Source organism: Lynx canadensis, chromosome B4 (assembly GCF_007474595.2).
Source record: "Lynx canadensis isolate LIC74 chromosome B4, mLynCan4.pri.v2, whole genome shotgun sequence".
Lineage (NCBI taxonomy): Eukaryota > Metazoa > Chordata > Mammalia > Carnivora > Felidae > Lynx > Lynx canadensis.
In genome coordinates, this window is record NC_044309.1 from 22,600,106 (window position 1) to 22,614,178 (window position 14,073).

Below are 14,073 nucleotides of genomic sequence, written 5' to 3' on the forward strand. Positions count from 1 at the left end.
TAAGGTGTGAAAAGACCCCTTATTCCTGGGCTTAGGTTAGCTTTTTCTTGCTGTAAAATGAAATTCTTCAAAGCCTACATAAAGACATTAAGTGTTGAAGGCTTCTGGGACAGAAGTATCCGTGACACAAGGTTTCCAGATATTTTGAGAAAAATAACAGGATAGGATTAGTGGCATCAGAGACTGGCGGGAGAAAAAGCGAGTCAGATATACTGATATCTGATATACTGTATACTGATATACAGATAGAAGGTGAGTCACAATAGTGTGTGATGTGTGTGTGTGTGCCGCTAATTTATTTTACTTTTGAAGTTTGACATAATTTTTTCCTAAGAGGTCTGACTTCCAGGCCTAGTGCAGGAAGAACTCAATATGCACTTAATGCCTTTGTGTTAAGAAAACAGAACAAAACCGTGCAGGTGCCTGATGCTAGGAGATCTCTCCACGGAAAGAGCACTAAGCTGTAACACTGGGACTTCTTAAGATTATGTATTATAGAATCTTAACCATCATCCCATTGTCAATCAGAGAGTGAATAACTCCTGAGGCTACAAAGTCCACTTTTTACTGGAACAGCAAGTGGTCTCCTTTGGTGATCGTGGCGAAGACTTGAAAAAGATTCTCTTTTCATCTCCCCGTCGCTTCTGCCTCATTTTCAGAAAGAGTGCCTTTGGTTGATCCATATCCTTTCGTGGATGAACCTCAGTTTTAAAATTTTAAAGGTTCATCCTAGTTGTAGGCTTAAAACATTTTCCCACAGTCTGATGGAACCATCATGTCCTTCTCTTCCTGGGCTGAGGGGAATTGCTGAGGAGGACATCATCATGGGTTCTTTATCAGGGGTCTTGTGAAGTCAGTCAGAGCTTGGCAAAGCAAGATAGGAATTCTACCAAAGACTTCCAACCTCCAAGTCACCAGGATTGATGGAGGCATTCAATCTTAGGTCACCTGTTCTGTCATAGCTGAGTCCTTGTATTCACCGCCACTGTGGATGACTCAGGTGGACAGTGATTCTTTCAGTGACCCCGAGGGGTGATGGCAACGTTAGTTTGAGATGGACAAGACAAGGCTGATAGGAAGCATTACCACTGGGTACATGATGCTGATTGCATACAGATAGGATCCATCCTGGTTGGCCAGAGTCCCATTCCGGTTGGTTGGCACCCATGTGACATTAGCTACCAGATGGTAAATATTTTGACTATCACCATATTTGCATATGAGTGCACAGCATATCAGAATTACTGTTGTTACTTCTCTTTCTGAATTCATCTGTACGTGGCACCAAGAAAGTCTAGTATTAGAGATTTGTGTGTGTTTTATTTTAAAAGTTCGTTATATAATGTACCTCCCAACCATTTCTTCTCACATCAGCAAACTTGTTTGTTTTTTTTTTTTAATATCTATGCAGGTGTCTGTGTTGCTGTTTTTAAAAATTTTTTGATGTTTGTTTTTGAGAGAGTGACAGAGACAAAGACAGAGTGCAGGTGGGGCAAGAGCAGAGAGAGAGGGAGACACAGAATCCCAAGCAGGATCCAGGCTCTGAGCTGTCAGCACAGAGTCCAACACGGGGCTCAAACTCATGAGCAGCGAGATCATGACCTGAGCCAAAGTTGGCTGCTTACCCAACTGAGCCACCCAGGCGCCCTGGTATCTCTGTTGTTTTAAAAGAAATTTACTCAACTTTTCATTAATTAAAATTAATTTTATATTTTCCTTTCATTAATATTCGTTATCCTTCTAGACAGTTCTGTACTACTTGAACTATTAACGTGTCTTCTTACTCTCTTGCCAGGAAAGGGGGGCGTTCACTGTGTGTTAATTGGGGTTAATTTGGATCCCCCAAACTCTGATGTAATCTGAGGCCAGATAAAGACGACTAATAGTTTGGATTATTGTTTATCCAGAGGGATAAACAACAGACATTTGGAACCTTTTTTAAGAAATGGTATCAGGGGCGCCTGGGTGGCTCAGTCGGTTAAGCGTCCGACTTCGGCTCAGGTCATGATCTCGCGGTTCGTGAGTTCGAGCCCCGCGTCGGGCTCTGTGCTGACAGCTCAGAGCCTGGGGCCTGTTTCAGATTCTGTGTCTCCCTCTCTGTCTCTGACCCTCCCCCGTTCATGCTCTGTCTCTCTCTGTCTCAAAAATAAATAAACGTTAAAAAAATTAAAAAAAAAAAAAAAGAAATGGTATCAGTAATGACAATAGTTACCTGTCTTTTGTTGCACTTGATTTGCCCTGCACACTCGCTGTGTTATGTCTTACACACAGTGGCATGTTTGAATCTGTATGAATTTATCTTTACCTTTGTTTGGATTAAATCTTGTGTTGTGTGGTCTGATTGCGTGGGGAGTTTGGCCAGATATGTGCTTCTGCCTAAGCCAGTGCCTCTTGTCTTTTATGATCTATGAAGCCCTGCTTTACTTAACCACTTTTCTTTTCGCTGAGCCTTGCCTTGTGAAAGATGGGGTGGTAGAGATATTTATGAAGGATCTGTGTAGATCTGTTGCAGAACTTCTGACGTGTGGTTACTCAGCCATTGTGGGAGGACAGTCTTGTATGTCATCACACACTGACCTTGGGGATGCCTTCCTGGTCTAAGGCCCTGAGCCCCTGAGTTATGAGGGTGTCGAGTGAGCAGAGGGAGGACCATGTGGGCTAGGGCGCCAGGCCTGGGCCACGTGGAGCAGATGCACCTGGAGCCAGACCTTGACCCTCAGTCTTGGTTTGGATCCACAAGGGCCAGGAAATGGGGAGAGAGTCCCAGGGGTGAGGACAGCCTGAGGACGTCCCAGATTTGGTTTAGAGGGGGGCACAGACTAGCCTGTTGTGGGAGTGCACGTGGGGCTAGTGGAGATAAAATTGTAGCTGCACGTGAGAAGCCTGCATACTCTGGGGCCCCCACCAGGGGATTGAGGAACCAAATCAGTGATGCACAGGTAACACACCCTCGGAAGGTTCCTTTTGGTTGCTACATATTTGCGTCTTGCCTGCATTTGTTTTATTGGTCATTTCTGTTAGAAAATCCAGCATCATTTATAAAACTCCCGGACCAGGGATTCTGCACTGGTGGATTCTTCCAGAGACAAGATAAGGAAGCTGTGGGGTTCCCAAGGCCTCTTCCTCTGTGTGTTCATCTAAGAAATATACAGAGGAACGTACCTTCTCAAGGGCAGGAACTTGGGGGCTTATTTAGAACAATGCCTTATTCTTAGCAAGTGCTTGGTAAATATTGCTTGCTAGATGAATGCATTTGTAAGATAAGGAAACAGTACGTATTCAGAACATTGGTCTCTGTTTCATCCTCATTCAGCCTTCTCCCGTTGCCTCTGTTTTTTTGTTTTTGTTTTTTCTATCCCTCCCCATCACTCACACTGTGGGTCTCTTGACTGCCCACCTTGGTTCCAGTCCATTTGAGCCCACCTCCTCTCTTCCTCATGCCCCTACCTCACCCACTTCCCAACCCTTCATGTTCCCCCTCTCTGTCACATCTGCCAAAAGTCTAGATAGGAATATGGGCTCCTGTGATGGTACAAATAGAACTTGAAGAGTGAGCTTGGTAGGTGCCAAAGCTGTCCATCCCTTCCCTATAGCCGTTTGGAGAATCTTGGTGAGTTAGTTATTACCTTCTTTGGCTTTTTTTTTGACCAAAACAAAGTGTATCAAATATTCATATTTTGAATTAATTTGTATTTTTTATTCTGCCCCTTGCTACACACAGTAACGTAATTGCAAATCAGTTTCCCTTTGCCCCTTTCCCTTGATTCTTTTTTTATTGACATATAATTGACAAGGTAGCATTATATTAGTTTCAGATGTACAACATAATGAGTTGATATTTGTGTATATTGCAAATGATGACCAACAATAAGTCCAGTTAGTATCCATCACCATACATATTTACAGTTTTCTTTTCTTGTGAGAAGAACCTTTAAAATCTACTCCCCTACTTACTTTCAAATATACAATACAGTATTACTAATTATAGTCACCATGCTATACATTATATCCCCATGACATTTATTTTACAACTGCATGTTATATACCTTTGACTCCCTTTACCCATTTCACCCAACCCCAACATCCTGCCTCTGGCAACCACCGGTCTGTTCTCTGTGTCTATGATTCTTAAGTCATTGATTCTTTAGTCCTCATTTCGTGCGAAGGAGAGCTGATGGAAGACCGAGTGGGAGTCTTCACTCTCCTGGACTGGATGGTAATGACACCACCCAGAAGTCACCGCTGCCTGGGCAAGAAGTACTTGGCTTACGACGGTCAACTCCATCAGGCTCTTTATCACATGGCAGACCCAGAAGGGTTTCTTAGGATTCTCACTCTTCACCATGCCTCAGATTCCTTTCCCTCTTCTCTACCTACCCACCCACCCCCCCACCACCATGAGTTTTGCCTCCAATTACATTTTTACCTCTCAGATCATTATTTTCTCCCAAACTCTTGGAGCTGGTTTCTCCAAGGCTCAAGTAGAGGGCTGGTGAAATAATGAAACTTACTTCCAAGTTTTCCCTGTGCATCTCATTACCCTCTCTGGCCATGTCTCTAGATTGTCTCTGCTTGGAGAGATGGGAGAGATGCTTAGTAACTACTTTCCAGGGCCAATACTAGAAAATGCGCCCCGGACAAATTTTAGAAAATAATATTTTAGCACTTTTGATACATTAGATTTGCATTTATTAAATGTCTCTAAGGAGCTGTGACCTGCCAAAGCAAACCACTGCGGTGTTTTCCCCCCAAACCCTCACAATGTTGAGCTCTTTATTGGGCGTATTTGTTTCTTGGGGTTGCTGTAACTAACTACCACAGACTTAGTGGCTTAGAACACCAAAAGTGCATTCGCTTACAGTTGTTGAGATCAGAAGTGCAGAATGGATTTTACAGGCAATATGAAGGTACTGGCCGTGCCTCACTCCCTCTGGAGGCGCTAGGGGAGCATCTGTTTCCTTGCCTTTTCCAGCTGCTAGAGGCCACCTGCAACTCTTGACTCCTGGCCCCTTCCTCCCTCTTTACAGTTATCAGCAGAGCATCTTTTAGTCTCTCTCTCTGGCCCTGCTTCTGTCCTCTCGTCTCCTTCCCTGACTCTGACCCCCTCCTCCCTCTTGCACATATAGTAGGATAGCATTGGGCCCATCTGGGTAATCCCGGATATTCTTCCCATCTCAATATCCTTAAAAAGGAACATCCGTAAAGTCCCTTTTGCCACGAAAGGTAACATAGTTCCAGGTTCCAGGGATTAGAGTACGGGCATCCTGCTGAAGGAGGGGCCGTGATTCAGCCTGCTACATCAGGAAAGCCACACTGTCACACCGAGACATCTCTACGAACATGAATATCAAAGGAGATTTTCTAACGTCTTGTTTTATTTTCAGATGCAGAGAGAAATTGTTTATGCAAGAGGAGATGGCCCTGGTGCCTCTCGGCCTGGATCCACAGCTCATCCACCCCATGCCATTCCAAGTTCTCCACCATCCACTCCTGTGCCCCATTCCATGCCTCCTTCCCCATCCAGAATTCCTTACGGGGGCACCCGCCCCGATGGTTGTTCCTGGCAACGCCACCATCCCCAAGACAGACTCTCCAGCCTGCCAGTCTCCAGATCCATCTCACCCAGCCCAAGCGCCATTTGGAAAGAAGAGATGTGAAGCCGGACGAAGACATGAGTGGCAAGAACATTGCCATGTACCGAAACGAGGGCTTCTATACTGATCCCTACCTTATCACGAGGGAACGGATGAGCATAGCCTCTTCCCACGGTGGGCACCCGCTGGATGTCCCTGATCACATCATTGCATATCACCGCACGGCAATTCGCTCGGCGAGTGCATACTGCAACCCTTCCTTGCAAGCAGAAATGCATATGGAGCAGTCACTGTATAGACAGAAATCAAGGAAATACCCAGATAGCCACTTGCCTACTCTGGCGCCAAAACACCTCCCGCCTCTCCCCACCGAGTCGTGACCTGAGAATGGTAGACATGCATGCCCACCATAACGCCCACGGGCCCCCTCACACACCCTGCAGCCAGATCGGGCCTCTCCAAGCCGCCAGGCCTTCAAAAAGGAGCCCGGCACCTTGGTGTATATTGAAAAACCACGGACCGCTCCAGGATTATCCAGCATTGTGGACTTCGGCCCACCTCTAGTTGAGAAGCAAGTGTTTGCTTACAGCACTGCTACAATACCCAAAGATAGAGAGACCAGGTAAGATGGTGAGGGTGGCCGCGGGTGGTCTGCGTGCGCCTGGGAGTTATTGAGGACCCCTCTTGAGAGTCAAACCGAGGGAACAGGTGTCGCCTGAGCACCAGCCCTGTGCAGCGTGCCCTGCGGGTGTTGGAGAAGCCACAGAGTAGGATCAAAGGCCATCCTTGTCTGCAAGGAGTTTCTGAACAGTGGGGGGGTCAAGTGAAGCAGGCCAGTAGCCATGCTAAAGGGCGGGGGGCAGATACACAGTGCGGTGACGCATGCTGCGGGCAACGCCAGCCTGGGGGGAGCATGGGTCTAACGTCATCATCAGCGTAAATCTGAATAAGTGGAAAGAAAATTGTGATCAGCAGACACCATTTGGACTAACAGATCAGGAGCTCATGGGAGTTGATCTGTGCACCAAGAGGAGTGAGTGGTTCAAGTTGTAAGTGTTCGAAATGGCCGTTTGTGTTTTTCCTTATAGAGTGCACTTTTGCTTTCTCATCTGGCCTTCGGAAGTGGAAAGAATGTGTCACTGTCTGTCATCTAGGGTGATAAAGCATGAATTTGCATAAAAATAGATTGGTTTAGATTCAATACTCATTCAAAAGTGGTACTGAGATCAGCAAAATTTGTCTAGGGAATGAGACACTCCGAGTATCTAAATTTCTTTTTTAATGTATGTATTTTTATAACTTTCCAGCCCCGTCCATTTTTAAAACCCTCCAAAAGTTCATATAATAATAGAAAAGCTAATTTTGATAGAGGGACTTTCTCTAGCCTGAATTGGTTGAAGGAAGCCAACATAATACTTATAATCCTAAAAATCTGGTTGAGGAAATGGAGTCTGAAAGAGGTTAACATTCTTACCTGTTGTCACATATGAATTCAGTTACTCAGCACTTTATTAGAACCACTATTCCCTGTTCCTCACCAAAAGGGTAGTATCACTTATGTACTATCATCATCCCTATTTTATAGATGCAGAAACTGAGGCTCAGAGAGGTTAAGTACTTCCTCAAGGTCATAAAGCCAGTAAGTGGCATAGAATGTCCATATCTATTAAAGAGTCCGTACTTTTTTTTTTTTTTTTTTTTTACCACTGTGCAATATTCTGCCTGATGGGTGAGGATTTATGAGCTACACGTTTTACCTAGCAGAGAGGTAAATTGAGGTGTGCATTCTGAGCATTTCAACTAGAATTCTTCAAAATTTGTTTCAGGACCGGATGCTAAGTAACTGCTCCTGAAGGATATTTACAGTCATAAACATGGTAGCATTTGCATAATTATGCTGCTAAGTATATACAGGCCATTTAAAATATAACTGCCCTAGCTAGTATATTAGCGCATTATGCAGCAATGGGGAAAGAAAAGAAGAGAACGTTTTTGATAGATTTTATTTGCAAAAAAATGAATCGTATTTTGTGATTTTGTGAAAGTTTAAAAACAAGAGCACCGGAAACAATTACTGAAGCACAAAATTAGAGCCCATTGTTTCCCCCTGTACTGTGCTGTCATCTTGGATGCATTTAATCTGTATACTTTTAAGAGTTCAACCCTTAAAAGTCCACCTTCGTGAATGCAGGGTCCTGTAAAGCGCCAAATCAATTTCTGTTGCCATTGCAAAATATTAAAAAGCACATAAATCTTGAGAGTGCTTTTTATATGAAACTCTGAAGCGAAATTTTACATCTAAGATGTGAAGCTACAAAAACACAGGAGGGGGACTAAGAAATCAGTAGCGTTGCTTTCTTTTGGGCACTGCTGAATTCAAGTGCTGTTCAGAAGAGCATCGTATATGAAATGGCCCAGATAACTGCAGGATGTTTGAAATCAGAGAGAAAAATTCTTTCTTTCCCATCTGTACTTAGGAAACCTCCAACGGTAGCTTTTTGGGGGGGAGGGGGGGTGTGAGAAACATGATTTATAACAGCTCTATTGACTTGAAAATGACGAGTTAAAGATAAATTTCATGTCGGTTCTTATATTTAGTCATGTGCCTTGATCTAAAGAATTTGGCTTCTCTTTTCTTATAGAGATGTTTCCACAAGGCATCTAGTGATGACAAGTTATATATAGAAGATCTGGGGGGAAAATAGCGTCTATAATAGAACATAGATGATGGTAGGGCTCTCCTCCTGAGATGGCCATGGATCTTGGGGGCAGGGGAGCAGATTCCAGCCCCTTTGACTTTCAAGACACCAATTCTTCTATCTGAGCTTCTAGAAAGAAAATGATCTCAAGTGTTAAAGTGGCTTTACACAGATGACGTCCCTTCAGCTGGGACCCCAAGAAGAGAATGGTCCATGTGGCTATGAGGGAGTGCCCGGGGTAGGGGAGGACGTGTGACAGATGACTCCGTGCATGAGGTTCTGTCTTCCCTAGGTTATAAAATTCCTTCATTAAACAGCATCGTTATTTCTATTCACGGCACATAAAACAGCCCTTAAGAACTGTAAAAATCTAGGACATTTATGTTTTGCTACTTTCTATTTATAGTGTGGATCCTATAATGTAAAGTATCTTTATCGAAAGAACACTCAGAATTCAAGAGTGCTCATTGCAAAGTGACTAATCGCTCTCTTTCCAAATGTATAACAGATTCTTCCTAATGTAATATTTTTCAAGACATGGTAAACTCATATTTTTATACCATTCCACACTACTGTGGCTAAATTCAACAAATGAGTGAAGAATCCAGCAGGGAGCAAATTCTTGCCCCGCCTAGGCACCTGTATGTGGAGAAAGAAAAGCCATGTGAAATCCCATCGTGATTTCTAAGAATTCCCAGATTTAGAGAAGCAGGGTTCCCTGCCCTGGGCCAATGAGAAGAGGACAGGGAGCTTCTGTGTACGGGAGGAAGCCCACATGCTCGCTGGTAGCTTATGTCTGTTCTTAATCACCTCATCTCACTTTCTCACTTTATGAGGATTACGTGTTACTGTGTTGGTAGCTTTGAGGGGTGGGATGCATGCTTGGTTGAACAACTGATTGAGTGAAAGTCTAAATTTAAATTTATGTCGTTTAAAAATGGTCACAGTAGGGGTGTCTATGTGGCTGTCGGTTAAGCTTCCAACTCCGGCTCAGGTCATGATCTTACAGTCCATGGGTTTGAGCCCCGCGTCAGGCTCTGTGCTGACAGCTCAAAGCCTGGAGCCTGCTTCAGGTTCTCTGTTTCCCTCTCTGTCTGCCCCTCCCCCTCTTGTGCTCTGTCTCTCTTTCTCTCTCTCAAAAATAAACATTAAAAAAAATTTTTTTTAAATGTTCACAGTGACTGGTAGACCTTTGAAGGTTTTCTAAACTATGCTCTATCCTACTGGAGAAGCGAGCCTGAATGACTGAAAAATAATAATTTTTTTCCTTTTCCTGAATGTGTAGTCCAAAGTGAGCCACATCAGAGACCTCCTAAGTAGTTACACTTGGGATCTTTCTAGAACAAGGTTTCTTAACTTCTGCACTAATAACTTCTGCCCCAGGCAGGGACAGGATAACGTGTTGTTTGCGGGGATGGAGGGGTTCCCCTGAGATTCAAAGGATATTTAGTGGCATCTCCAGCTTCTACCCCACTAGATGTCGGTAGCAAAACTCCCCTCTACCCTGCCCTAGTCATGACAATCAAAATATCTCCCGAGGTTGCCAAATGCACCCCCTGCACTGGGGGGACGGGTGCAAAATGCCCCTGTTTGAGAAGCACCCCTGTAAGGGAAATGTGGACTTTTTCTACTCAATGAAGTGGAGAAACGAAGGAATGCCAATTGTGACCTTCATAAAACATGGCTCCAATTCTGCCCTTCACCTCTTGGGAAAGCAACTTCATTATTGTGGGAACGTACTATTGGTACTGTTACCTTTGATTCAATCAATCTGATCAGCGATTTATGGAGAGGCCACAACGTGTCCTGTTTATGAACATGAACTCCAAAGCCAGACTGCCTGGGTTCGATTCCCAGTTCTAACACTTGCTAGCAGTAGAGACTTTGGACAAGTTACTGAGTCTCTGTCTCAGTTTGCTTATCTGTAAAATAGAGATGATAGTAACGAATCTACCTCACGGAGTAGAACAACTCATGACAGTTAAGTGCCATGTCCCGTGCCTGGCACATAGTAAGTGCTCGAGTGTCCCCACTTTGAGCAAAGCTCTCTGCTACATGCTGCTAAACAGACGTCAGTACGCAGAGCTGGCCAGGACACAAGACCGTACCTAAAGAAGCAAGGAAACAAATTGTCCAGTGTATCACCAGGAAGAACATAATGCAGGTGGGGGGTGTGGAGACAATAAAACTGAAGTGTGAACAGAGAACAGAATTAACTGGGCTTAAAGATCCAAACTAGAATGTCGTGAATATCAAAGCCACTTTCAAGTCCATTTCAGGGGAGTAGTCAGGGTTACATCTCTTCTTGGGTCCAGGAGCAAAAAGACAAGCCAGGATTAGGGCATCCTTTTAAATGCACCAGAGCTATCTAATTGATGACAAAGAGACCTACCAGGTAGAGCTGACATTATGAGTTTATCTGTTTTGATGCCTAACAGTGCCTGACTGATTCAGCCCTTGTCTGAATTGCTTTCCCATGTAGCTCTAATTATGGATCAATAAATGTTTATTGAGCCCCTCTTAAGTGCTGAGCTGAGGACTGGATGCTTTACAGCGTACAAAGAAACATAGATGTGGTCCCCATGCACAAGGACTAGAAATCAGGAAGACAGCATATAAAACGTTAAAAGCATGATACAAACATATAAGCTGTGCCACAGTTCCGTACGGGAAGCTTCTGAGCTACAATTGTAGGTTAAATAACTGTTTTTGCAGGAACAACCACAGCAGTAGGGTTTCATTCACGGGTGGTGCCCAGGGATGTCCTTGTTGTCACCTAAGAGTGACACTATCTCCTAGTGAAGAAGAAAGAAGGGAGGAGGCCATGCCAGGCCACTAAGGGGGAAAGAGTGTCTCTCCCTGAGGCTGGGACTCTGGGGAAGATCTGTCCTCACACCTCCACGTCCAGCTGGAAAGTCAGGACACGTTTTTTTCTTGAAAACAATGGGGAACAATGATAGCACTAATAATACATTGTAGGTTAAAGAGGCTTCTGTGGGCCAGCTGGAAATCCAACCACCAATTCCAAGTTCTAAACAATGAAAGTACAAGTAAACTTTTCAATTACAAGGCTATCATCATCTGGGGACTGCTTGTACATAATTAATTCAAAAGAAGTGATACAGACAGTAATTGCTGTGAATTCAGAAGAAAAGAGAACTTTCCTGAACTTACACTGGTCTGGGAGCTTTCATGAGAATGTCGGAATGGACTGCAATTTAAGGGACATACACAATGAAGTGAAAAGATAACATTTGGAAAGACAGACTGATCTCGATTCAAAATTTGCTCTATTTCTGCCATTATGGTACTATAAAAAATAGCATCTGGATATGACGTTTTGCCAGCCTCAGAAGTCAAATGAGCGCCAATAAATTGAATTTAATTCACAGGAATATAACTTCATGGTTGAGTATTCTTTGCTTGTCATTCCTTAGGCTGCTAGATGCAGGCAAGAACTGACTGGTAAACACAATACTTAACGAACTGACAAGTTTATGAAGGTAACTTTGCTCTCACACAAGGGATATTCTACCAAAAATACCAGTGGAATGAATGTCACAAGGTCTGTGTTACTTTAAGCAAACCAATTTCTCAAAAGGGAAAGCCATCATCTGTCACTAATTAGATGAAATTAAATGCACCCTGTATCTTCTTTGAATATTCACGAGGTGCTGTCAGTCAGATGCCTGACGTCTGAAACCAGAAGCAAAGCCAGAGTAACCTACCTCCTGTGGATTCAGATACTCCCTTCTCCTTGCCTTCTTCAAAGAGAAGAGGAATAAATGTTTAGGTACAGGTTCTTCCTCCTTGAACTATGGCAAGAACAGTTCAATGCAGAGTCTTGCCCGAAGCAATGCAAAGCCAGCCCGAAGATAGGATTCCTCCAAGTAACCCGGTGGCCCAGGAGCTGGATAATCCCGGGTCCTCGTGATGTCAGGGACGCATTTTATTTTGTTTTTTTAATTTTTTTTTTCAACGTTTATTTATTTTTGGAACAGAGAGAGACAGAGCATGAACGGGGGAGGGGCAGAGAGAGAGGGAGACACAGAATCGGAAACAGGCTCCAGGCTCTGAGCCATCAGCCCAGAGCCTGACGCGGGGCTCGAACTCACGGACCGCGAGATCGTGACCTGGCTGAAGTCGGACGCTTAACCGACTGCCCCACCCAGGCGCCCCAGGGACGCATTTTAGCCTCATTTGTGATTGGTTGTCCTTCTGTCTGGTAGAGATGGAGATTTACACTGGTCCTTATTGAATCTTTGGAGTTTATTTTTCATGAATGAAGTGTTTGAAAAATATCACCAGGTCTAAGGATTCATTCAAACTTCCAAAAACCACAGGTCTTAAAAAGTCTGCATTGCCCACTCCACTCGTGTAGTGCTAGTGAATACCTCCTCTCCCTCCCTGTCCATCCTCAGAGCTGAAGGGGTCTTAGAGACCACTGTGCTCATCATTGACGTTGTAGGAGAAACAGGCAGGAGACTTTCCAAAAGCCCCATGTCTTGAGCTACTCCAGCCACATGATGTTTTCACTATCAAACTGTCTCAATATGTTTTTTGTCTTTGTAATAAAGGCAGTGTGTCCCTAACTTCCCCAGTAAACACAAGTATCTACGAAGACAAAATACAAAAAGACATGATAGACGCCAACGGTAGGAAATGTCTTCCTTCCTTTTCCCGAGTCATTACCTTTTGAGTTCATGCTGCGATTTCACAGATCAAAAGCAGTTGGGAGTGGAGAACTTATTGTCACAGCTCCCTTAGGACCAGTCAAGGGACCATCTGTCCATCACCGCTGACGCTATCTCTCTTGGAAGGTGAATTACAGGCCCCTGTTCAGGTAGCTGGGACATGAATGAACGGCTGTTCCTACCGGTTTGTACCTGTACAAAATGTGAGATGTCACTTCCAGAGCATGAATGTGAAAGCTTCCCCTCAGGGAAGAGAAAGAAAATGCAAAGGAGGTGATTTCATACGCCGGGGTGTAGGCTTGTCCTGGAGAGTGAAGGTTCTTGGCCCCCACAGAAATGTGGAGTGCCTCACCCCAGATGGTGAGTCACTGTGTGAGGCAACTCAGAGCCGTGCAGGGAGCACCAGATCATGGGATCGCAGGTGAACTAGCCGTGTGTCTTTAGGAGAGCCTCTGCCTTGCTAAACCTCCATGCCCTTCGCTGGAACCTCTCAGTGGTTCTGTGCAGCTTTAATCAACATGGGTAGAAACTGGACAGTGAACTGGAAAATTCTCTATAAATAAGAGCAATACTGACTTCTTCCTGCAGGGCCACTGGATCTGGCCATTTGGATGTGGGTATCCTCATGCCTGACTTGGGGCTGTATTCTGGTCCCAGCCAGGACAGCATGCCCAGAAAGCAAGTTGTGAAATAGATTAAAAGCTACCTGGAGAACTCCCAGGCGCATTTGCTGTGCTGGGCAGAACACGGTTGGAACATCGTTTGCAAGGAGTGATTATACTCTTGGGAGCACAGACCTGGGCGAGGCTGTGCTTTGCCTGACCTGCTGGGCCTGCCACACCTTTTTTTTTTTTTTTTTTTTTTTTGCTTGTCAAGATCACTGAACCAGAATGGAAGGAAATCTGTAAATGTGTGGGACCTAAATAAGTTCCTTCCAACCAGAAAATTCTGTAATTCTAGAATTCTAAGTCTGGCAGCATTTCAGACATGGTATTTGAGTGTTGGGCATAAGAAGATTGGCAAGGGGCAGGAGACTTTGAAGGGCCTATTTCCTCTGCATGCTGAAAGCTCATTCAGCCTTTTGCA

General features: G+C 44.4%; 1 protein-coding gene across 1 annotated transcript in view; it reads left to right on the forward strand.

The window, feature by feature from the left end:
• The window catches only part of KIAA1217 (KIAA1217 ortholog), a 305,103-nt gene that overhangs the window by 235,192 nt on the left and 55,838 nt on the right, over positions 1-14,073 (forward strand). The window contains 5 exon segments of the mRNA XM_030321322.1: positions 5,385-5,634; positions 5,637-5,930; positions 5,933-5,968; positions 5,971-6,023; positions 6,026-6,216. Coding sequence (XP_030177182.1) covers positions 5,385-5,634; positions 5,637-5,930; positions 5,933-5,968; positions 5,971-6,023; positions 6,026-6,216 — 824 coding nt within the window.